Source organism: Falco peregrinus, chromosome 14, assembly GCF_023634155.1.
Source record: "Falco peregrinus isolate bFalPer1 chromosome 14, bFalPer1.pri, whole genome shotgun sequence".
NCBI classification, from domain to species: Eukaryota; Metazoa; Chordata; class Aves; order Falconiformes; family Falconidae; genus Falco; species Falco peregrinus.
In genome coordinates, this window is record NC_073734.1 from 589,309 (window position 1) to 614,854 (window position 25,546).

The window sequence follows — 25,546 nt, forward strand, 5'->3', positions numbered from 1 at the left end:
CCGGGGGGCTTGCAGGGTACATCTGCCCCTCCGTTGCCTCAGGGCCCTAACCCATGGGACTGGGCAATAAAGCCTGTCGTGCTTCACCGCCATCTCTGCCAGTCCTGGGGCTGATCAGTCACTAGAGCAGTAACACGAGGCGGCTCAGGGACGGTTTCTTTGCCTGCAATAAAGACGGGCTCTGCTTGAGCAGTGGCTTGGACCAGATGATCTCCAGAGGTCTCGCCAGCCCCAGCCGCTCTGTGACTCTGTGTGTGTGATGATCCCCCCTGCTGACTCCACGGGGCCGAGTTCCCCCATGGTGAGCATCTCTGCTTTTCAGGGCAGCTGCTGCTCTCATGGAGACGTGCCAGGAGGCAGGTCCTGGGAACCTGCTCCATCAGCCGCTTCACCAAAGGCTCTTCAGACAGACTCCGGGCACGGTGCTGCTGAGGCTGCCTGATGGGAGCAGCGCGGGCGTGGGCGAGATGTGCCCGAGCTGCGCCCTGGCCCTCAGCAGCTGCCTGCTCTGCCGCTCTTTTGCTGCCCCAGTTGAAGTTTTGCCCTTGGCTGCCTTACGCTGCCTGGCAGCTCCTTGACGGGAAGCAGAGGGGACTGAATAATTGTGGAGATAAAGCCTGAGATGCAGTCGGGCGTCAGGGTGACGCGCACGTGTCCACCTGAGAGCGGAGCAGGCTGGGCTGTGCCTTAGCCCAGCTGATGGGTGACACGGGCATCCTTCATTCCCCCGTGTCCCTGAACCCAAGCCTTGTGTCCTGTAAAGCGCCAAAGCCGCTGCTCTGATTCCTGCTTGGAGGTTGCTGCAGGGTGGTGAGCCGTCATTTCCCTGTCTCCCATTTGTTGGCCAGTCTGCAAACGGTGGCTGTGAGGCTCAGAGATCATGGTCTCCAATTGAAAGGGCGAGTTATCGACTGAAATTTTCACAGGAGCGTTGCATCGGGAATGTTATGCAGACTGACGGACAGCTTGACAAACTGAATGAGGTTAATTGAAGGGGCGGCAACAGGGCAAACGAAAGGCTGGTGTCTTGTTTGAAACAGAAAAGGAAAATGCTGTAATGCAGGTGGCCGTGCTGCCACCCCGGTGGTACTCTTAACCCTCGAGTGATAATTGCTCTTCCTGTTAAGGCAAGCTTGCTGCTGGCTTTGTGGGAGACAAGATCATTACCTGAGCAAGCCAGCATGATTTGTGGTGAACTTCACTTTGGGAAAGTGACTTCAGGAATTCCTTGCAGTCCCCCTCAGGCACCAGCTTCCCTGTACCCCTCTCCTCTCTGCTGGGTGAGTTGTGTCTGTTCTATTCTCAGTTGCAGGGAGCAGCAGGGAGGGAGTATCTCTGCCACCAGAAGAAAATAAGTAAAAACCCGCCAAATCTGTGTGTTGAGACGGGGCTTTTTGGGTTGGAAGAGGGGTGTAGGGACTGCATACCTGCGTCCTCGGTTGGCTTATCCCTGCTTGCCAGGGTGTCTGCAGATCTGCGACCCTTGGGACCAGTGTGTCGTCCTGTGCTCACACTGTCAAATCCTGTGTCTGTCGGGTGTGCTTTTCCCTGTCAGATTGCTTTCCCAGCTGCCAGGCAGCCCAGCGTGTTAGGGAATCCTCTGGATCCAGCAAGGGGAGGATTTGTGTCTGTCTTGGGTAAAAAAAGACTGGAGGAATGAGTCAACATGAAGGAGCTGTTGCAGCTTAGCTGGGGGCTGATGTAACCTGCTGACAAAAGTGGCTGTTTCTCCTCCTTGCTCCATTGTCATCTTCTTTTCCTGCCTCCCTAAGTGCCTGATTTTTGCCGTATTGACAAGTGCCAAAGGCTTGTTATGGACTGATGGAAGTGTTTGCTCTCCCTGCAGAAAGGAAAAAGCATCATTCTTAGGTCATTTCCTACTTGTTCTTTGTCATGCTGTCTTCTCGGAGATGTTTTATGTGGCTGCTAAGGCTGACATCTCTTGGCACCACAGAAGGCAGCTGCATGTCACGTCTCTGTGATCAGGAAAGAAGAGACAGGCCTAGGGTGTAAGTTTTCTTAATCAGTGGCAGCTTTTTTCTGCCTGCATAACCCCCGTGCTGGGTCTGTTATGTGCTGCCACAGGGCGCAAATGGTTTCCCAGCGCCTTGTAACGAGGGAGGAGGCAGAAGACCTTCCTTGGGATTTCCTCTTCGCATGACAGTCGTAATGCGGGGTCCTGTCTCCTTCAGCCTGGTCCCTGACCTCCCTGATCCAGAGCCCTGTGCTCCAGGTGAAGCTCGCTGCTGCCTGGTTTCCAGCAGCGGTCGTACAGCCAGCTGCATCGTCTTCAGGAGGGTGCCTGGTGGCTCAGTGCAGATCCCCTTCGGCGTTCCCAGGGATGCGCTGCTGTCACATTCAACTGGAGCTGACCTTGCAGAAGAGACCAAGTTTTGTTTGTTTTTTAAAAAAAGAAAAAAAGCTGTAACTATTTGTCTTGTCACTGGGATTCACTGCAGATAACTGATTTTTCAGGCAATGTATAAAGGCTCTTGGTCAGGTGTGGTGTAAGCAAGGGCAGAACACGCAGTTCCCATTCCCATACTGGCTTCTCCCCTCTAGCACACAATTTTTTTCATTTACTAATTTAATTGTTTATTACCTCAAGCCTTTGGCGACACTGCCTTTATTAACAAAACGGCCATATGGAGAGACAGCAAAACACGGAGGAGATAAACTTAAAAACAGTGCCGATGAGGGGATGCTGCTTTAGTGATTCTGTTCCTTGTTCTGGCTGACGGGCAATTCTGTTGCTCTCTGAGCAAACCGTGCAGGCTGGGGGCAGTGAAGGCTTTGAAGAGCATGTCAGCATTGACTGCAGTTCTCCCCAGCTGCTCTCACTGAAGTCGGAGCAGACTTGAATTGGCAAGAGGGTGGTTTTTAAATCTACTGCAAATTACCACCCCCACCCCCCACCCCCGCCCCCCAAAGCAGCTGAATAATTAGCCAGCGGGTCAGTGTTTGCTCCTAGTGAGACAGAGGCAGACAGTGCTGTGCCCTTCAAATGGTATCTGCAGTGCTATTTAGAAATTAGGGTTAAATTAACCTTCCAGGGTACGGGCAGCGCTAGCCCTGCATATGTGGCCTCTTCCAAGGTGAGCAGAACTTTTGAAGATGCGTAGGCTTAACTCTTTCCAGAGCTGTCCCACCAGAGCCTCATGGTGCTCCAACAGCTGACCTTTAGAATTAAACCCTTGGTTTGGGTTTAAAGGCTGTGTTGCTTATACAGCAGTACCAGTTTCTGATTTCCACCCAGTTTGGTTTTGCCAGAGCTGTAGGGAGCTTGTCATGTCGTGGCTGTTCTGGAATGTGGTAGAGTGAAAGGAGAGACTGAAATGGCAAATTTTTCCCCCCAGGGCGATCAAATGCTGGCAGAGGTTGCCCAAGGAGGTTGTGGAGTCTCTGTCCTTGGAGATCTTCAAAGGCCAAGGGCACACAGTTCTCAGCAACCTGCTCGAGGTGAGCGTGCTGGAGCAGAGGGCTTGGCCCAGAGGACCTCCACGGGTCCCTTCCAACCCCCCCTCCTGTGTGGCTCTGTGCTTTGCTTTTCCTCCTAAAGCCCCTCAGCTCAGCCCCGATGCCCGCTGGAAAGGGTGCTGGGGCAAGGGACCATCCCAATCTCCTCCCCGAGGGTCCACCCCAGCACAAGCGCTCCCCACTCCACAAGACCCTATGGCAGACACAGTCAGGAGAGGGAAAAGATTCTTTTATTGTCAACAGCAGCTGCAGGGGCCCAGGAGTCACAGCGGTTCAGCCGGTGAAAATCAGTCGGCACCTGCAACGACAGAGTCAGAAAGCTCTGATAAGCCCCCAGAGGCAGGAAGAGGCAGGATTTGGTTCCCCCCTCTTTGGGGGACGCTGTTTCCGAGGAATTCCTCATGGCCCAGAAGGGACAGCTCTTGCTGGCCTCCACTCGAGGCTGGCTCCGGTGCCTTCTCCCCAGGGGTGATGTCCCTAGGGAGCTGTGCGTGCGCAGGGATGCTGACAGTGCCCCTGTGCCGCGCAGCAGGGCTCGACGGGGAGCCCCCGGGGAGCTGCCGTGGGGCTCATCCCAAACCCTGCTCAGCACCAGCCCTCGCCGGCCCTTGCCAGCCAGCTGGGCTGACTTAGGGCCGTGTTCAGGGCTGGGAAAGATGGGCAGCAGCACGTGGTACGCACCTGGCCTTCCTGACGTGCTGCACCTTCCTGCATTTTCTCAGGTTTGGGTCCACAAAATCGCTTCCTCTCTTCTCCTTTTTATTTGTGCTTGGCTGTCCCTCTCCTCTGCCCAGGCTTCTTTTCTCTTCCTTTTCCTTGACTTTTCCTTCTCCTGGTGGGAGCCTGCAAACCTTTCCATCCCACAGCGTGATGAGATGGGGAAAGCCCCAAGCCCCTGCAGCGAGCTCTCAGGTCAGGCAAGGGGAGCTCTTCCTACCTGGTTTCCTGGGGCAGGCTGGTCAGTTGTGGCAGGCGTGCCAGGGACTCTGCCGTGCCCTCGGGGGTGCCTGGAGGCAAATCTGGAGGTGCCTAAACCAGAAACTCGGGAGGTAACGGGTGGCAAGTGACAGCCTGGGGTAGTGAGGGCCTGACTGCCAAATTGCTGTATGAGCTCTACAGAGGAGATGCTGGTTTGCATCGTGCACATTTTGCACAGTCCAGCCAACGCAGCCTAGACTTGATGAAGCTGCGACGGAGTAGGATTTGAGCAAAAGCCCTCTCAAGGTGGCAGCTACTCCTTTCTGTCCTATTGTGGGTATTTTGTAGGTATGTTTTGTTTGATGAAGCAGATCATACTTCATGAAGTGCATTCCAGAAACAGCCTTTCCAGTTTTCCTTAGCACGCACCACTCTGGGGGGAGAGGAGGAACCCCAAAGGCACAAGAGAGCGGCTGCCAGGAGGAGGCCCAGCGGCTGCTTGGCCTCCTGGGAAATTACTGTCCCACCTGAGACATGTTGCCCCAGCGTCTGTGGAGCTGCCGTACCTCTGCCGCTTTGGGCCCTGCCCCTGTGTCTCCCCCAGCTCCGCTGTCGATGCCCAGCAGAGAGGCGGCTGCATGCAGAAAGGCTTTTGCCGGATGCTGGGTCTCTGCTGTGCCTGCAGGGCCACTTTGCTCTTCGCACCGCAGCTCTGGAAAGCAAAAGCACGTGCAGCAGCGCGAGTTCTTGGAAGTCAAGAACACCTAAGCAAAGCCCAGCCGAGCCCTACACCACTTGTCTCGTCAGCGTTGAGGTTTCTGGCATCCCAAGCCCCAGTGTCTGTGACAAGCCTCAGTCCCGCCTCCTACCTGTGCCCCTGTCCATGGGTGCTGGCACCTCCTCGGCTGATGGAGGGGAGAGGCCGGCCACCTCCTCCCCAAAGATGTCCCCGCAGTTTTCAATGAGGAACTCCACCAGCACGTTCACCTGCAGACATGAAAGCCTTGGTCTCAAGCCAGGTGCCTGCAGACGTGTCAAGCAGCCTTTCCCACTGCTGACCCTTCGCCTGCGCAGGCGGCTGCGGCTGGGGGTTGCTCTTCCAGGCACCCAGCCCACCAGCACTGGCCCAAGGGAGGAGGCAGCCAGGGACCTCGCAACAGCCAAGCTCCGATGGGCCGGGAAGGCAGCACTGGCTGCTGGGTAGGGCGTACCTTCTCGGTCACCGCCAGCATGGCCTGCAGCGGGAGCAGGTCCTCGTTGGGTGGGCTCAGCAGGTTGGGCCCGACGCAGATGGCCAGGTTGCTGCAGCTCATTCTGCTGGTGGCTGCGTTGTGGCCGATGTGCTGCAGCAGGGCCATCAGCCGCTTCAGGAGGAGGAGGTTGGCCGCAGGCAACTTGTCAGCCACCCTGAGGGAAGAGGAAGACAAGGCTGATGAAGCAGAGGGTGCCCACAGCCGTCCCCGCAGCTGGCCCCAGGCGGGTGGGAGCCAGCGGCCGTGTTGCACAGCTTTGCAGCTGCCCGAAAAGACAGCTTTCTGAGGAGCCCGTGCCTTTGCAGGCAGGTCCCAGAACTCTCCCGGTCCCTGCTCACCAGGCAGGCTGCTGCCCACACTTACGCTTTCAGCTCCTCCACCTTGGCCTGCTTGCTGGCCCTCTCCATGGCTGCCATCCAGTCCTCGTAGAGGTCGACGACGAGGAGCTTGGTGGGGATGCTTCGCAGGAAGTCCTGCAATGCCAAGGGCTGCAGGTGAGCCTTTGAACGCTGCAGGCCAGCCAGGAGCTCCTCCAGCTGCACGTCAGAAGTGCTCACCTTCAAGATGACGGCCAGCAGCAGCGCAGGCTGGCTTCCTACGTCGATGTCCTTGCCGCGGTCCAGGGCCTCGCGCAGCTGCCGAAGCTCTGTCCCACCGGCAGCTCTGCGGAATATCCCCTCCGTTGCTGGTCCTTGCTGGCGCAGGACAGCCAGCAGCTCCTGCAGGAGAGGCAGGAGGCCACTTGCTTGGCTGAAGAACCAAGCGGTGGCAAGGACCAGAGCTCTGCCCCAGACGTGGTTGCCTAAGCGCCACAAAGGGTCTGGGACCAGAAGCAGGTTCTGGGGGTGCAGAGCCCAGTGCCCTGTCCCCGCAGCTGCTGGGGACACGCAGGCCCTCTCCAGAGCAGCCGGAGGGAGGGCTGGGGACCCCGTCTGTCCAGGCTGGCTTACCTGGATGGGCCGGGGCAGCGTGTTGTCCTCCCCACAGAGGGCTGCCAGGGGCTGCCCAAAGAGCGCCCTGCTGCAGCTGGAGCCCGCCTGCCCTGGCGCCTGGGCAGCGGCCGGGGTGCGCCGCAGGGCGAAGGGCCAGGGCAGCCCCATCCTCCTCCTGCTGGTGCTGCTCCCGCTGCTGCTCCCTCCTGCTGCAGAGGAAAACAGAGTAAGACACCACCAATGGAGACCCCAGCCCAGCGGTCCCAGCGCCTGCCCTGCCCTGCGCTGCCCTGCCGGCAGCACGGTGCTGTGTGGTGCGGCAGGATGGGCAGGGAGGCAGCAGCTGGAACCGCGGCTGTGGCTCGGAGGTGTTGACTTAGAGGCTCTTGAGAGCCATCGTGCCACGGGGTCAGCCTGTGCCAGCCTTCGCCCTGCCCTCCTGCAAGCTGCGGGCAGCAGCAGAGGCTCCGTGTCCCCGCAGAAGCATATCCAGCAGGCACTGCCCAGCAGTTGTCCTTGTCCGTCCAGGTGACATCCTTCCGTGGGCTGCCCAACCTGCATGGCGACACTCGGGGACAAGTGAGCACAGCATTGCAGGAGGTTGCCTTGCTTTCCCAAACTCACCTGGTGCGGGGCAAAGTCCCCCTGCGTTTGCAGATGGGGCCGTCGCAGGCCCTTGCTTGGGATGAGCCTGCAAGAACCAAGAATCGGGCTGTGCTTGGAGAGCAGCCCCGCAGCAGAAAGGGCCACCAGCAGCCTGAGCGCGGCAGAGCTGGGACCCTCTGCCCTCCCGGGCTCTCTTCCCCATGTGGCAGGGTTCCTCCCAGTGTCACCAGTCAGAACGTGCTGGCGTGCTGCTGGCTTCCCAAAACTCTCTGCTCCCTGAGTGGCACCATCAGACCCTCTGTCCCTCCCGCACAAGCTCACCCCAGTCCCTGCGCATCCCGGCGCAGCCAGAGGCAGGTGCAAGGCAGCCATTCTCACCTCTGCCTGTGCCTCCATCAGCCTCTCCAGGCTCCTGGCGCGCAGTGTCCTCCACTGGGCAGGAGAGAAGGAGGGGAAGAAGGTGAGCAGCCATGGCTCTGCTGCTCGGCTGTAGGAGCAGTGCTTGGGGACAGGGCCCAGAGCAGAGAGATACTCACGGCGTGGCGGCGGCTCAGCTCCCTCTCCAGGAGCTTGATGGATGTCAGATGGGTGACGCGGGCTCCCGTGCGTCCTTCTCGTGTCCTGTGCACCGGGAAGGGAGAGGGAGAGAGCTGGGTGAGCCCCAAGCCGTCTCTTGTCTCTTGTCAGGCAGCTGTGCCCGAGAGCTGCTCGCAGCCACGGGGGCACCTTCCCCAGCTGGGGGCTGTGTTCCCCCGTCCATCCAGCTTCTCCTGGAGCATCCCCCCGGCTTACCCCAGCAGCGTGGCCACCCACAGCTCCTTCAGTGCCTGGGATCTGCAGATAGAGAGGAGAGAGAGCGTCAGGCCCTGCTGCCCCCAGCCCTGGGCAAAGGTGGGTGCCTGCACAGCCCTGTGCTGTGGGGCAGGACAGAGGCGCTGTCCAAGCCCTGGGTCGCTCTGTCCTGCCTGAGCGGCTGCATTTGCCCTTCCCTTCTGGGGACCAAAAGGTGACCAGGGGATGCAGGATGGGGAAACATCCCACATCCCTCCCTCCCTTCCACCGGGCTGCCTGCTCCCTGCCCAGCTCTGCACGCAAGGCAGAGGCCTGTGTTCATGGGATGGCGTGGGCACGGCTGGGAACCTCTGCTGCCCGACCACGACTCACCCAAAAGTGGCGATGCAGGAGCCGGTGGGCCAGGCGAGGATGACAGAGGTGCTGTCCTCATCGGTGCCTTCCTCCTCCTCCTGTCCCTCCTGCCCCGCAGCCTCCTTCCCGCTGCTGAGCACCCACAGCTGGTCCAGCGCCAGGCGGAGCTGTGGGCGCAGGCTGGTGCCATGTCTGCAGAGAGCAGAGGCGGGCACTGAGCTGGAGGGGGGCTCCTTGGGCTGGGTCCCCACGCGCAGAGCCCTGTCCCCCACCTGCCCTTGGGACGGACATTGGTGCCTCCAGCACCGAGGGGCCGGGGCCTGGGGCTGGTGCCAGGGTGTCCCTGGGCCGGGGCTGGGGGCAAGGATCTGGGCTCTGAGGGTCTTACCGCAACTTGGCGACCACCAGTTCCTCGTGGAGGAGGAGCAGGCGCCTCTCGCTCCTCTTGCGGCCCCGGGTCAGCCGCACGTCCGCGCTCAGCACCGGCTCGGCGTCGCTGAGAGCCTCCCTGCAGAGCAGAGAGCGGCGGGCATGAGCAACGCCAGTGCTGCGTGGCCCAGCTGTGCCCGCGTGTCCCCGAGCCCGGGGGGAGCCCACCTGGAGCCGCAGCAGCAGCTGGCCTGGCCCATCCTGCCCGGGAGAGGAGGGCCCTGGCCGTGCAGCGAGGAGGGGGCCCAGCCGGCGACGGCGAGGCTGGGAAGCGGGGTGCTGGTGCTGTGGCAGCGCTGCTGGGCCAGAGGCTGCCTCCTGCCAGCGCCGCTGCGTGCCAGCACGGCTCTGCCCTGCTGCCTGTGGTGGCCGTGGGCTCCCCGTGACCAACGGTCTGAGCCCAACGGAAAGTGGGCGGGGCCTGCGGGGCGGGGCTGGGGCCCTCTCCAGTATGGCCGGGCCTGCCTCGCCCCGGGGAGCCCCGCGCAGGACAGGGCAGGGGGCAAGGGCCACCTCCCTGCGCCTGCGGCCAGCGCTTTGCCCTGGGGTTTGGGCAGGGCCCTGCTCGATAAAAGAAGCCGTTTTTCCTAGAGGTGACCGTTGTGGCCTGAGGCAGACTCCTCTTGGTGGAGGCCGGCCTAGCGGTCGGAAGGCCTCTGGCACACAGGCCGTGCCAGGCCTCAGGCCCCAAGGCGCTGGAACTGGAGCAGGCCCAGCAGGAGGAAAAACTTCCATTTTTACCAAAAGACGGGGGGACTAGCAGCAGTCAAGAGCCGCTCGTGTCCTGCCAGGCGCCACAGGGAAATGAAATGTGTGGTGAGCTTCGGCAGGAATTGTGGTGCCCCTGGAGCACCACCCTTGCTTGGGAAGGCTTTATTCCACCTGGGTGCTAAGGCTTCACCCTTGGCAATCAGGGCTGGATGAGCGCCACACAGGAGCCCCTGCCCGGTTAGCCATGACCTTCACCCAGCCGGTGGCCGACACGGCCAGGGGCGAGTCTGTGGGGTAGGCCGTGACCATGGCAAAGAAGGGGAAAAGTAGTCAGCTTTTGATGGCCCGTGTCTCGTTTCACTGTTGACCCTAAGCAATGCCTTGCTTCAAATAGAAGTGATTCAGAGAGTTACACACCCGCCCTGTTCAGGAAAAATGCAGGAAATCAGAGACATCTAGCAAATTCTCTTGTGGCTGTTGTACACTGCAGCAAGAAGCAGCGTGGGTCCAGTGGCTAATGCTGGAAGGGGAATTCAGCACTTCTGGGAAAGGGAGATAAAGGCACTCTTGTGGGCCAGGCTGGGATTGGAGAGCCTGGGTGGGTGTCTGGGGTCCCAGCTTTCCCGCAGTGCTGACTGTGGTGCCTGCTGCTTGTTCTTCCCTGCAACGCCGGCTGCATCCACCTGCTGGGGCTGTGCTTGGGAAGGGCTCCGGGGGTGAGCAAGCCCATGGGAGAGGCCTGGGGAGAAGCTCTTCTCCAGAGATCTACCAGAAACTGTCCAGAGCATCCGAGAGGATGCTCTGTATGACAAGGGAAGGTGCCCGTTGGTCCAATGCATGAGAGCCTGCAGGGCTCCCATCAGGGTCCTTTGACCTACGCATCCTCCAGCCAGCAATCCAGGTGCTGGGGGGTCCCATGTAGGTCTCCTGAGGTACCCTTTAGCCCCGGGCAAGGTGTCGTGCCTCAGTGTGTGCTTGCAGGGCATGTTTCCTTCCTGCTGACAAGGGCGGAATTGCAGTTAAATGCCCCTGGGCGATCCCGAGCCAAGCAAACTTTTTTCTATGGGTCACACTGCTTTGCAGTCCATGTGTTGGTTCAGCTCCTGCATGGGAGCTGAGGACACGAGGTGACCTAGCTCGGAAGCTGGCCACTCTTGCTCCAGGCAACTCCAGTTGCTTGCGTTTTCCTTCAGCTTCCCCAGCCTGATCATCTCCACTGTCACCTCCTCCCTGTCCTACAAGAAGTATCCCTATCCCAGCCATTAGGACAGTGGCACAGCACTCAGAATCCAGATCACTGGTAGAGAAGAAGGACAGAGGAAAAGAGAAGTTCTCCTTTGAAAGAAATCCTTCTTTGTCCTCCTTTAGCTACTAGTGGATGAAAAAAAGGGGGACAGAATTTCAGGCCAGCCACAGCACTTGGTTTCAAGCCTGAGCTTGTCAACTCATGGCTGTTCTGGAATGCGGTACAGTGAAAGGAGAGATAGAAATGGCAAATTTTCCCCCTTGGGGCGATCAAATGCTGGCAGAGGTTGCCCAAGGAGGTTGTGCAGTCTCTGTCCTTGGGGATCTTCAAAGGCCAAGGGCACACAGTTCTCAGCAACCTGCTCGAGGCGAGCGTGCTGGAGCAGAGGGCTTGGCCCAGAGGACCTCCACGGGTCCCTTCCAACCCCCCCTCCTGTGTGGCTCTGTGCTTTGCTTTTGCCCTGGCGGAGATCTTCAGGGACTTTGTGCTCCGTTTTGTGTTGCCTTAGGGCTACGATGTGCTGTGGTTTGGGGGCAACAAGGTCAAGTATGTCAGAGGTCAAGCGAGTTAGTGTCAAAGTGTGTTACTGTTATGGACAGAATCTGTGTTTGTTGGCCCTGTGTTCCTGGGGTTATGGCATTTTTATCTTATCTTGTGATCTGTGTGGTGGGGTTTTTTTGCGGAGAGTGCCTTTTTTCAGCTATTTTGCCTTTGTGGGGTTTGGATGGGTGCCTTTGGTTTGTGTATGATGTTTCTTCTGGTTGTTTTTCTGCTGTGCTGGTGGATGGTGGTGGGCTTTTCTGTCTTGAAACCATCGTTACTGGCCTAATAGATCTCCTGCAGGTCAGGCAGTGTCACTTCTGGCGTGGTCTGACTCATTTCTGGTGAGTTGGTAGGTAGATGTGGAGGACTTGTGGTCCCTCCATGGGGAATGACTGCTAGAGGACTAACAGGCAGATCTGTGGAGGGGTGAGAGGACCGCTGGCCCATAAGTAGTGACTGTCAGAGGACTAAGTGTACTTGAACTAACGTGGGCTTCCAAATTCGTGGTTATCTGTCCTGCCTTGTGGAAGAGCCATGGGAAGTCACCAGCCACACGGAAGGACAAGGGGGTTCCCACGGGTACGTGGTTTCTTGGGTTTTGCTTTTGAGTAAGAAAGTCTTGTCTCAACATGAGTACAACTGTGAACGGTCAATTTTGCTAACTTTAGAAAGCAGGGAGCAGCACTTTTGTGCTGTGCCTCACATGGCTGCCAGGGCAGGGTGAGAAACAGCAAGAGAATTCCTTCCTGTCACTTCTCCAGGGGAGCCGTGCTGCACTTGTCAAGGTGAGGCTTTTTTTGGCTCTGTATGATTGAAAATGTGAGGGGTTAATTTTCTCACCACAGAAATTAGGGAGCAGAACATTTGTGCTGTGCCTCACATGGCTGCCCGGGCAGGGTGAGAAGCAGCAAGAGAATTCCTTTCTGGCATCTTCTCCAGGGGAACTGTGCTGCACTTACCAATAGTGAGGGTTTTTTCGGCTCTGCATGATTGCAAATGTGAGAGGTCAGTTTTCTCACCACAGAAAGCAGGGAGCAGAACCCTTGCGCTGTGCCTCACATGGCTGCCAGGGCAGGGTGAGAAACAGCAAGAGAATTCCTGCCTGGAACCCTCTCCAGGGGAATTTCCCAGTTCCCGAGAGACTCCTGGCACCAGCTGCAAGGGGGCTCCCAGCCGAAGGGAATTGGGGTGGGAATTGGTGATGTCTCCTTTCCTTAGGCATGTTAACACTTTGGAATAACAATTGGATGCTTCGCTTCTGTTGCTCTTTTATCATATTGCTCACAGTAACTGCTACTGGTTCCTTTTATCATATTGCATGCTATTTTCTTTTATTGTAATATAAGAAACTGCCTTTGATATATTCCATCATTTGATAGATTTGATAGATTTGATTATATTTGATGTAGAGTTCAGCTTTGCTGTGTATCCAGTCAGTCAGCAAAACATAATTTGGCGTAGTCGGCATCGTGTGAAGTAAAACTCTCTCTATTTAAGAAGAAAAAAATGTTCCTCGACTTGCTATTGGCAGGTGGGAACCATTGCCTTACGGTGTTTGGGGCAGAGTGGTCTGGTGGTGCTGGGCAGTTGGGCCGTGCCAGGGACAGAGGGACGGGGGCAGGGGAGGGGGCGGGGGGAAGGGGTTTAGGGACGGACGGGTGGGAATGGATGAAGGTGTTTAGGGATGGAGCGGGGTGTGTGGGGGTGGGGCAAGGATGTGTGTTTGTGGGAGTGGGTGTGGGGGGGGTGGGGGTTGGGGGGAGGTGGGTGTGTGTGTATTGATACACCGGGGGTGGGGGCGTGGGGGGGGTTGAGGGTGTGTGTGTTATTTAGAGAACAGATTGGGGGGCCTGGGGGAAGGGTTTTAGGGACGGACGGGGGGTTAATGGAGGCCTTTAGGGAAGAACCGGGGGGTTGGGGGAAGGATTTTAGGGACGGGCCGAGGGTGGGGGAGGGCTGGACCAGGGTCTGGGGGAAAAGGTTTTAGGGACAGGGCGGGGAGGTGGAGGTGGGGGATGATTTCAGGAACAGCCAGGGTGGAGGAGGGGGTCAAGGGAAGTCTTTCAGGGTTGTTTGGGGGGAAGGATTTTAGGGACGGATGTGGTGTCTGGGCGGACGTTTGATGCCACCGTATAGATTCCACTGTATATACGTTTATGTCCAGGGATTCTGTTAAGGGAAGGCTGCTGGCTCGGCAAAGGGACAAGATGTCTGAGCTCCCCAGTTACCACACTGATTTGGTGTTTAGCTCTACGTTAAACACACCTGCGCACAAAGGTTAGGCCAAGCTGACTCTCTAAAGCTGTTAGAAGTGACAAATTAAGGGACCTCTCATGCAGGGAGTCAGCCTTGGGAAGGATGGGGAACAAAGAATGGATGGGGAAAAGATCTCCGTTCTCTTCAGTGATGCAGAAAGAGCCTCTGGGTGAGGACGTTGTGGCCACAGGAGGAGACAAGCCGATAGAGTGCTGCGATCCGCAGAATGTTGGTTGGAAGTCGGGCAGAGGTAATTGTTGTGGGGGGAGATCGCGACCTCTGACTCAGATACCCCCCCGAGAGAGGGCAAGGCCCCGCTTGGGGAGCACGGGGAGCTAGTAAAAAACCTCAGCAGTGCTGTCTGAGGGTGTGTGCTCATTTGTATTAAAGCAAGAAACTTGTAACCCATCCCGTGCCTGACTGAAAATGCATGTGTAATGCGCTATGAGTGTGCAAGTGCTCTGCTGTCCGTAGTGCGTGCCCTCGAGTAACTGGGTGAGCACGCTCAGAGGAAACATTCCCCCGTGCTCCCAGCACTGCCATAAAGAATGCCTGCCTTCTGAAACTTGCAAGCAAGGCTTAGAGGGTTTCTCTCCATGACCGACTTTATGGCATCATTCCCACCATACTGCAGAAAGCAAATCTTTTATTGTTTGGTGGTGAAAGCAGCTTGGGCAGTGTCACTGATGTGCAGCACTTTTTTAACCTCAGGTCTAAAGTGCCACCAGTCCCACCGTGGGGTACATCCTTCCTCAGGCTTTCACCAAACGGAAAGGATGCATCAAACCCACCCCACAAACACGTCCTGCACTTTTTTTATCTTTCCTGGAACGTGGGGACATGACCCTGCTGGGCCATCAGTGCCACCTGCCTGGGAGCCAAGATGGTGCCTTTGCATTCCAGGCTAGGAACTTACCTTCTTTTTTTCCTTTTCAGCGACTTTAGAGCCATCCTTAGGGAGGCTGGTTAAGCTGGTTTACTGCACAGCTGGTCGCCAGTGGAGGGAAATGGTAAGCTCCGCTGTTGCCTTTGGTGTTTACTTGTTACTGTGTCGCTCATTTGAGTGATCTTCTCATGCCCCGGCAAGCAGAAGCTATCACTCCACTTTAGGCCTTGGTCTAATAGTCATGCAAAGCAATATTGAAAGTCATTCTGAGGTCTGGAACAGGCCCCAATATGCATTTTATAAAAGTGCTTCTTGGCTGCTGTTTCTCTTTGTATGGGGTTTTTTCCCATTTCTCCAGACTGCTGAAGCTCTGAAAGGCACCGATGAGCTGCTCTCCCTCAGTTTGCTCCTTTGCCTTTGGGGACTGCGGTTCATGTTTTCTTCATGGCTTTGCAGAGGAGAAAATCCATGAGTACACCACCTTGCTTGACATGATCTTGCTGGAAAGTGGTCGAAAGCTTATTGCTGCCCCATCTTGCAAATGGCATACATTCTGGTTCTCATTTGATGGGCAGCGTGTCGGCTTGTCAGTTGACTGTAGAACAATTCAGTTGCTCAAAGAAGCAATGCTGATAGGGAGAGTTTACGTACTTCCTTGCACAAAGCGGTTCTGGGCTTTTTTCCCTCTGTGTGTGTTTCTGTGCAGACATGTGCATGAAACACAGGTGTCTCTCTGTGCCACAGGTGGGACTGATGACAGCTCTTTATTTCATTTCAACTAGAATTTAAACAAAGATTGTGCCTGCAAAAGAAGTATAGCAGCTGTCCTTGTTTCCCAGAGCAAGCATCCAGGCGCTGGGGAGCAGTTGGCAGGATCAGAACCTGAGCCTGCTCTGGGTGGTAAATCCTCAGGAGAGGAAAGAGAAACCCCACTTTTTTCAATACAGGTCTAGTTCCCTTAATATTTCGAGCAGCAGAGGGGGGTGAGATGGGGCGGTGTGGTGGCAGGAGAGGGACAGGAGAGGGACAGAGGAATGAAGAGAACAGGGGTGGAGCTGGGCAGGGAGTGGAGGAAGGAAACCCCTGCTGAAGAGCCAGCAAACCATGAAGTATTCCTATGTGCTAAATTTCATCACACCAGCCTGTTTCCACAGCAAAGGCTCCAAAGTTGCCCAAAGAAGCAAGGAACAGAGCAACTGGTAGCAGTGATGGCAAACACGATGGAGTTCTTGGCCGCATGAGGAAGTAGATAACCACTGTAGGAAGTTCTGCGCCCTACCCTGATGGAAACAAATCTCTGAACCATTTACGGCAGCTATTGCGTAATTTTTCTGTCCGTCTGACTATCTATCTATCGATCAATCTTGCAGAAGACTAAGTTGCAAGAACTTGAGAAATACACCTCTGTTCCCGGTAATAATAGTAACCCTAAGACTTAACCCTAAGACTCAACCTTAAGACTTAACCTTAAGTCTTAACCCTAAGACTTAAATTTAGGACTTAACCCTAAGACTCAACACCGAGACTTCACCCTAAGACTTAACCTTAAAACATAACCCTAAGACTTACCACTAAGTATTAACCTAAGACTTAACCCTGAGACTTAACCTTAAGACTTAAATTTAAAACTTAATGTTAAGACTTTACCCTAAGACTTAACCCTAAGACTTAACCCTAGGACGTAACCTTAAGACTTTAATTTAAGACTTAACCTTAAGACTGAGACCTAAGACTATATGCCTAAGACTTAACCCTAAGACTCAACCTTTAAGACTTAAACCTAAGATTTAACCCTAAGACCTAACCTTAAGGCTCAAACTTAAAGATATAACGTTTAGACTTAACCCTGAGAATTAACCCTAAGACTTATCTTTAAGATTTAACCTTAAGACTCAACCTTAAGGCTCTATCCTAAGATTTAACCCTAAGATCTAACCTTAAAACTTAACCCTAAGACTTAACCCTGAGATATAACCTTTAAGACTACTTAACCCTAAGACTTAACCATAAAACTTAACCCTAATACTGAACCCAAGACTTAACATTAAGTTTTAACCCTAGGACTCAACCTTAAGACTTAACTTTAAGACTTAACCCTAAGACTTATCCCCAAGACTTAACTCTAAGAGTTAACCCTAACACTTAAACTTAAGAATTAAACTTTTGACTTAACCCTAAGACTCATCCATAAGACTTAACCTTAAGACTTAACCTAAAGACTTAACCCTGAGTCTCAATCCATAAGATATACACTATAGACTTAACCCTATAGACTTAACCTTAAGACTTAACCCTATGATTTATACTTATGGCTCAACCTTAAGACTTAACTTTAAGACTTAAGCCTGAGAACTAACCCTAAGACTTAACCCTAAAACTTAACCTTAAGATTTAACCTTAAGAATTAAGGTGAAGGGTTAACCTTAAAGGATGAAACTTAAGACTCAACCCTACGTCTGAACCCTATGACTTAACCCAAGACTTAACCTTAAGACATAAACTTAAGACTTAAGCCTAGGACTTAATCTTAAGACTTAACCCTGAGATTTAACCCTAAGACATAACCCTGGAACTTATCCTTGAGACTTAACTCTGAGACTTAACCCTAAGACTTATCCCTAAGACTTAATCCTAAAACTTAACCTTAAGAGTTAACCGTGAGACTTTACCATAAGATGTAATCCTATGACTTAACCGCAAAACTTAACCCTGAGATTTAACCTTTAGGATTTTGCCTTCAGACTTAACCCTAAGACTGAACCATAAGAGTGAACCCTAAGACTTAACCTTCAGACTTAATCTTAATACTGAACCCTAAGACTTAACCCTAAGGCTCACCGTTCAGACTTAGCCCTAAGACTTATTCATAAGGCTCAAACTTAAGACTTAATGTTAAGTCTTAACTCTGAGAGTTAACCCTAAGATTTAACCCTAAAACTTGTCCTTAAGATTTTACCTTAAGATTTAACCGTAAGTATTAACCTGAATAGTTAACCTTAAAGATTTAACCTTAAGACTTAACCCTGAGACTTAACCCTAAGACTTAACCTTAAGATTTAACCTTAAGACTTAACCTTAAGAGTTAAATTTAAAACTTAACCTTAAGACTTAACCCTTAGACTTAACACTAACACTTACCTTTAAGACTTCACCTTAATATTTAACCCTAAAACTTAAACCTAAGACTTAACACTGAGACTTAAACCTGACTTAACCTTGAGACTTAACCCTTAGACTTATCCCCAGACTTAACTACAAGAATTAACCCTAACACTTAACCTTATAAGTTAACCTTGAGAATTAACCGTGAGATTTAAAGTATAAGACTTAACCCTATGACTTAACCGTAAAACTTAAACCAAAGACTTAACCTTAAGATTTAACCTTATGACTTAACCTTAAGACTCAACCCTGAGACTTTACACTAAGACTTAAATTAAGATTTAACCTTAAGACTTAACCCTGAGACTTAAAGGTAAGATTTAACCCTAAGACTTAACACTAAGATATAACCATGGGACTTAACCCTGTGTCTTAACCCTAATAGTTAACCCTAAGACTTAGCCCTAAGACTTAACCCTAACAGTTATCCCTAAGACTTAACCCTAAACTTAACCCTAAGATTTAACCTTAAGTTTTAACCTTAATACTTAACCCTAAGACTTAACCATAAGATTTAACCTTAAGAATTAACCTTGAGACTTAACCGTGAGATTTAACCTTTAAGACTTAACCCTAAATCTTAACCCTGAGACTTAACCCTAAGAATTAACCTTAAGGCTTAACAATAAGATCTAACCCTAAGGCTTAACACTAAAACTTAACCCTACAAATTAACCCTAAGTCTTATCCATAAGACTTAACACTGAGACTTAACTCTAAGACATAACCCTGAGACTTATCCCCAAGACTCGACCCTAAGGCTTAACCCCTAGACCTAAACTTAAGACTTAAACTTAAGACTTAACCCTAGGACTCAATCCGTAAGGCTTAAACTTAAGAATTAACCCTGAGACTTAAACTTAGGACTTAACCCTAAGACTCTAACATTAAGACTTAGCTCCAAGACTTATGCCTAGGTCTCAACAATGAGACTTCAACCTAAGACTTAACCTTATGGTGGCCAGGTTTTCCAAAACGAAAGCAAATGTACTATGGTGGAGGTGGATCCCAGGGGTCTTTCATGTAACTAGAAGTTTTTTGAAAAAGAAAAAAAAAAAAAGGAAAAGGTATGCATGCATCTCTCTTCTTAAAACAAACATCTCTACAATGTTCCCATAACCTTCAAGGAACATACCTGACACTTCCTTGACTGGGTTGTATTCACAGCAAGACTGTACCATCATAGCCTGTACCTTATCCTCTTTGGTAGCATTGTCTTCAGCCAGGTTGTCAGTCTGTTTAACAGGTACTGATTATTTGACACTCATGTTAGGCTACAAATAGGCTCTCTTTGTACCTTACATAAAGACTTGTTTAACCAATCCGGTTTTCTTCCAAGCGGACTGAAGCTATGTGTAGAAAAAAGCACACCACCAGCATTTTGAAGCTGGCCTTTAAGCTCCAGACTGGTTGAAGAAGCTAGCCACGGTACATTTAACTGGGATGCATGCAAGTAGCATTAGTTATGTTTTGCAGCATTAAAAGGACACACAACTTAAGAGTTGTGGCAGATGCTTTTGCTTGCTGAAATTCAGCTTCAGACCCAGAAGCACTAAAAGGAATCAAGCTTTTGATAATCCCTTAGCAAGGGATTTAAGAATTTTCTGTTGGTACTGGATTTTCTGTTGGCTTTTGTCTGCCCACAAGCTCTGCTCCTGGCCAGGAAAAGGAGTCCTTAACAGCAGCTATTGCCAAGTGCAGTGGAACTGCAGGTCCAACACGTACTCAGAAGCTGCTCTTTGTTGATCTTAAATCATTCCAAAACCATCCTCAGCACTCCTTTTCAAAACAATCGCCCTTTGACACCCAAAAGGAAACCTTTGGGATCAACGTGTCCCCAGGGAGGGCTCGACACAAAACCTCTGCGCAGACCTGCTGTCCTGTGATGCCTGCCAGCAGAGCTGGTGACGCGAGTGCTCCTTCCCCGTCTCCGCTGAGGATACTAAGGTTAGCAAAGCCCTCCTGTTTGTCTTGTTGACAGGCGTGCTCAGCCTGAAAGGCGGTGAGGGAGCGCTAACCGGCAGCCCTGCCAGCCAGCCTGAAGGGCAGGGGGGATGTGAAAAGCAGCTTGGGGGCCGCCTGAGAACTAGCACAGGCATTTACGGAGGGAACGCGCGGGAGCAGGGTGTTCTCTCGCTTTCACTCGCTGGGAATGTGCAATCCATTCCTTCCCCCGGAATCTCTCACCTCTAAGTGAGAGACAGTCAACGTTTTAACTAATGTTTTACAAAATGCCTCTTTGTAAATACCTACACATACATACACATACACGTTCTGTTAAAGTCGCAAAGAGTATGTTTCCCAGAAAAGAAGTACCTGAATTTTGAGAAATTTTGAAGACTCTTTGATGGCCATCTGAATTGTGGACCGCATCATCTGATTTGTGGACCCCATTTTAAACTCTATTTAAGGAAAAGGAGGTATGGGAATGATACCACTATGGAAACAGACAGTTAGGCACTTCACAGGAGTCAGAAAATGGTGCGTCAGCCACAGCTGGTGACTACCAGCTCCAATATTTTGAAGATTAGGAAACTATTTCAAAAAACTTGTTGACAAGTCTTTCCTAGAATTGTAATGCTCTTTCTAAGAAATCGTTCACGCAGTGCATTGCAAGAGTTGAAAAGCCCCTCATTCTTCTTCCTTGCAAAAAAAGAGAAAAAAACTGTTTACAGTTCTCTTCCTCTTCATTGTACTCCTCATTGTCATCTTCACCACTGTAGATGACAGTGGTGAAGACGTATATCAGTGCAGAGCGTGTTGGTCTTAAAATATTCTCTGGAATTCTGCGTGATTATTTATGATGGGCTGGATGCAGAATCCCTTCCTGAAGACCCCGTTGCAATGGGGCATCTACAGCAAAGAACATTCTATTTATTTGGTTAGGAGGGAACTAGAACATGAAATCCAGGTTCAGACCAGCAGGCACAGTTTTTAAATCATTATCAGGCTGAAGGAACACTTAAATGGACAGATTATGCCTTTTAGGAAAACTTGTCTGTGGTGGCTGGCAAAAACACTTCTTCCAGCTACAGAAAATCTGAAAAAAGATGGACATGACCTCCTCTGCATGGACAGGGGAGGCACTGCTGATTAAAGCCTTTAGATAGCATACAAAGCATGACTAACCCCTGATTTCTCATTTTTATAAAAAAAGGAGTAGTCTAAGGAGTTCTATAAAAAAGAAAGAAATGTTGTGGTTTATCTGTTTTTAAGCTTTTTGTGAGCTTTCCCAATCTTAATGGCTGTCCATTGCACGTCTAGTTAGAGCTCACAGAACAGAAGCCACTCTGTGTAGCTGTACCCTCAGCCCTCTGCACTACTGGCTTCTGCAGAAGCAGCAAAGGTACAAAGAAAAAAACCAAAACTCCGTTGGTGAGGGGTGTATGTATTTACCTGACACAATGTTATTATTGTCCAAGGAATTGCATTTTAAAGACTGATCTTCAGTTTTTGAAAATCACAGGCCGTCTTTACACTGCAGCACAGTGAAAATGTCACAGAGGTACCTTGGTGCCAAGAACCCAGCTCATCAGAGTGGTGGGCTTCTCCTCTGCCTCATTTAACCTGCTACCTCACAGACCTTGTGCTGGCCAAGTTCCGTGGTTCCCAGTGATGATCCCAGATTGACCGGAGCCAGATCAGGAGCTTCTACCCATTAGGTCTTAGGGTTGAGTCTTAGGGTTAAGTCTTAAGGTTAGGTCTTTAGGTTAAGACTTATGGCTATGTCTCAAGGTTAAGTCTTAGAGATAAGTCTTAGAGACACGCTGAAACTCGCCAGTATACTTTATTTATTGAGAACTAACATTAGAAAGACACGGCATAACCACAAGTCAATAATATCTACTAATGGTGGAGGAGAGGTCTGTCTTGAAGAAGGCTGGAAAACATGACCATTCAAACCATGCTGACGCAGCTGATACAGAACTGGACTGGACGAATACATCGATGACAGCAACAATGCTGTAGTCAGGCTTACATTTGAATATCTGCAATTGTAATCAGATTCTCTGTCCTCCATAAATCTGAGGAATACAGCAGTAATACCTGGAGCACAGAGAGCAGCTTAGGGTGAAATCAAACTTAGAAAGGTAACTACCAACATTTGGGAATGTGCCCAACTGCTTTCTGAGCTTCAGGTTTGGAAAAGATCAACTGCTCCTTCACCGTCCTGGCACAAAAGGCAATACGCTTTAGGACGTTGCTCTTTTTCTCTTGCCCGACACAGGCATTGTCTTTAGGAAACTAATAGGAATCACTTAAGAATGAAACTTCTTGTTTGCACGGTTTGCCAGCTGGCCACTCTCAGTCTTTCCTCTGGAGACAGCATGCAGCCCCGCCACCCCCACCCCTCTGGGGTGTAAGAATACCCTGCCCCCCCCGCCCCCAAACAAAGGAAGCAGTCAAACACTGGGACTCGGACTGCTGGCAGATGGGAACCAATTACCAGTTCACACTGCAATGTGTCTCTCCGTTTACTCTAAAAGCAATACACGCAAAAGCATGAAATAAGGAATCTCTCTGCATAGAGGAAACAGGATGGAGAACTTGACTCTCAGAAAAGCCAACCCCAAGAACAAACCCAATTCAAACGTCTGAACAGCTACCACTGTTGGACTTTGAATGCCACGTCCCAGCGGGCTGAAAAATCTAAGTCTGCTTTGGGACAGATACATTCAAATCTGCCCTGTCACAACACAATTTAACAGCAGCTTTAACAAGAAAGAGACAACCGGAATGCCTCCGTAAACCAACAGCCACAAAGAAGGTGAACGCACTGAAACCCCTCCCAAAGAACACAACGCGTTAGGGCTACTTACCCAAGGTCTGTCTTGCCGGTAGCTTTAACTCCTCTAACAGGGACTCTCCTAACAGTTACCGATGAGTGCCTTGGAATCAGGGCATTGTCATCTGTGTATTCTGAAAACAACATCAATACAGAGAAAGCATCAGTCAGTTCGTAAGAGTGATATTAATATGTCATGACATAGCACTTCAGGGAACCCTTTACGGATAGAAAAGCAACATTTTACACACAGCGTCATGCTTTTATCATGTCCACACACTCACGGTACCTTTCCAGAAATCTTCAGGTCTGATAGTCAAACACAAGCAGCAAAATCTTTTCCATTTGTTTTGAATCGTTTCAATGCCAACAGCAAAATGGTCTCTAAAGTCACTAAAGCAGAGTCTGCTAAAACATGAGGCTCTTTCCTGATCTAACTTTCATTGCTTTTGCTCCTGTTAGCTTACAAAACCCTAGAACATGTCTCTATAATAGCGAGCACGGAAGAGGACACCCCCACCCCGCCTCCCACCTTTTAAAACACATCCCAACCATCCATTTTGCCTTCCCACCATCTTCAAAAAGAGTCCACCATCTCTTTTTTTTCCCCCCAGTGATGTGTAAAATCCCGTTTACTTTTAGCTTCTATTAGCATTGCTTCTATTACGAGATTTCCGTGATCACGCGGCTCGGAAAACTCTGAACAAGTTGGCCATCTTCACTCAAGGTTCACTGAAGGGTCTTTCCAAGATCACGTCACCATTTAGTCAGGACTCCTGCACAAAGTTATAAAACCCACTACCATATCTCCACAGGGAGGATCTCCAAGAACCCCCTTTAGGCAGGACATCCAGGCCTAGTTCTTTCCTTCATCTTCTGAAGGTGACTTTAAGCACGTAGATGCTGTTCAATAAAAACGGAAAGTCACGGTTATGTATAAAACCCCAAAATCTGGCATACACATAAATGACACCGAAATGTATTCCTTAGCTTTGCTCTGACAACCGCTGGGGGATTTTTGCATTTTCACGGGGAAAACACCCTTACAAAAGTTCCAGTAAGCATCTGTGTCACAACCTGTACGTCTGCCTCTACCTGCATGTCTGTCTCTACTGCTGTATATGACACGCGATCCCGTAACACCCCCAAGACCCCTAACACCGTGCTGTTAAGTCTGCTCACAGATACTCTCCTGAACCTGCTTTACCTATCTGTAGGTAAACAGCGTGTTTAGGTCCAACCACTTGAAAGGCTGGAGCCAAAGTTACAGTTACCGCAGCAGGCATGTTATTCTGTTTAAGTTTTAATACATCAAACAGGGAGAGGAAAAAATCCTATGAGTACACATTGTAACGACAAGACTGTTGTGGGAATGTCACAGAACCACAGGAAAAAAGAAAAAAAAACCCCAACCGATAAAATTTGAATGTTTAAGGAATGGAGATGGTTTCCAAGTCTTTGTATTTCTGACAAGTCATATTCCAAAGTCTTTAATCACATGCAAGCTTTGCCAGACGGTAGATTACCAAACTGAAACAGCACACTCAGTAATGCAAAACCATTACCGTCTCTGAGAATCAAGCACCATTTCTCAGATTCAAAAGAACTTAGGGTTTCTCTAAGAACATTTCTAGGTATATTCACCATAACTGGTCTGCCATAAAACTTCAGTACTGCCCTGACACCGTTTAACACGCAGTACCACGACAAAAATGCACCGTTTGAAAGAAATGAAGAAATGATGCTCAATAGCATCTGAATGAATGTGTAGCATGGTGCAGCAAAGAAGCTGTATTAGCAAGAAATGCCAAGTATACTTTAGACAGAACACTCGTCTACAAGATGGCTTTCCAGGGTCTGCATAGATTCTCACTCACAGATACACTCTTGATCCAAAACGTTGCTACTGAGCAGTTTCTGCGGCAGCCAAGCACCGCTTTTCCAATGCGGTGGAGTAAAAGTAGCTGAAGACAAATTTCAGTCACCAAACCCACTTTTTTTTCCCCTTTAAATTAGCCACCCACTCCTTTTCTATCACGTTCAGCCTTCTCTGCCGGCTTTCAAAGAAATCTGGCAGGTCTGTGATGACAAGGCATTGTCCCACATTCCCTTATCGTTTTACCTAGAAGGGTTCCCAGAAACCAAACCTCTTCCACGCGCGGTGTCGCACACGGGCCCCGTACGCTGCTGTGCCTGGCTGCGCACACAGCCCTGACGGCAGCTGCCAGCGCACAACCACGGAAGAGCAGCTCTGAGGCCCCAGCACAAGTCACCGCTGCCGGCCGTGGCCCAACCGCCTCACTGGCCGCCTGCGCCATCGCCAGCCGGCCGGTCCCCGGTCCCCGCGCCCGCCGCCCCCACGCACCTTCCATGGTCTGGGCGTTGGTGACCTGCAGGTCGCAGTGGGTCGCCTTCAGCCTCTCGCGGCCCATGATCTGGCGCCTGAGGTCGCGCAGGGGAGATGTGGGGGGCCGTGAAAGGTGACCACATCGGAGTTCAGCCTGGAGGAGAACTTGTAGTGGACACACGACATGGCCGGGGCCAGGCGGTGCCCGCTCCGCGATGGCACCTCACGCAGCAGCTGGCCTCGCGGCCCCCACAGCAGGTCAGGGGCCCACCGAGGGGCTGGGGCCAGCAGCGCGGGCTGAGCCCGCCGGCTCCTCCTCGCAGCCCCGGTGGGAGGACGATGGGGACAGGCCCTGGCTCGGCCTCCGCTCCCTCCTCGCACCAGCGCTGCCAGGCCAAGCTGCTCGCTATGGCAACCTAGGCGGCTCCGCATTGTGACAGAGGGGCTCAGGGGGCCACTCAGCGCCCCTGGGGGAGGGGCCTTCATCAGCCCCGCCTGGGCCGCCGGTGTCCCTGCTGTCCCCCAGCCTGTCACCGCCCCGTGCCCTGTCACCCCCCAGGGCTCCGGTGTCCCTGCTGTCACCCCCTGGGGCCTTCACCATCCTGCGTCACCTGTCAGCCCTTGCGCCTGTGGGGGCTCTCCCAGCAGCCCTGGGCACATCACCGCCCCGTGCCCTGTCACCCCCCAGGCTGTCACGGCTTTCTGTCCCCTCCTGTCACCCCCCCAGGCTGTCACGGCCTGCTGTCCCCTCCTGTAACCCCCAGGCTGTCACGGCCTGCTGTCCCCTCCTGTCACCTCCCAGGCTGTCACGGCTTGCTGTCCCCTCCTGTAACCCCCAGGCTGTCACG

The 25,546-nt window shown here is 52.1% G+C and overlaps 1 protein-coding gene across 1 annotated transcript; it reads right to left on the bottom strand.

Moving 5' to 3' along the window:
• Positions 1 to 5,666: 5,666 nt before the first annotated feature.
• Positions 5,667 to 24,783, bottom strand: LOC129785680 (T-cell activation Rho GTPase-activating protein-like; the record flags this gene model as incomplete). The annotated part of the gene is made up of 5 exons (XM_055818982.1): positions 24,646 to 24,783; positions 6,599 to 6,658; positions 6,206 to 6,367; positions 6,012 to 6,121; positions 5,667 to 5,802 (listed from the first exon to the last, which is right to left on the bottom strand). Coding segments are annotated over exons 1-5 (606 nt in total), but the record flags the coding sequence as incomplete, so codon positions are not given.
• Between the last annotated feature and the right edge of the window lie 763 nt (positions 24,784 to 25,546).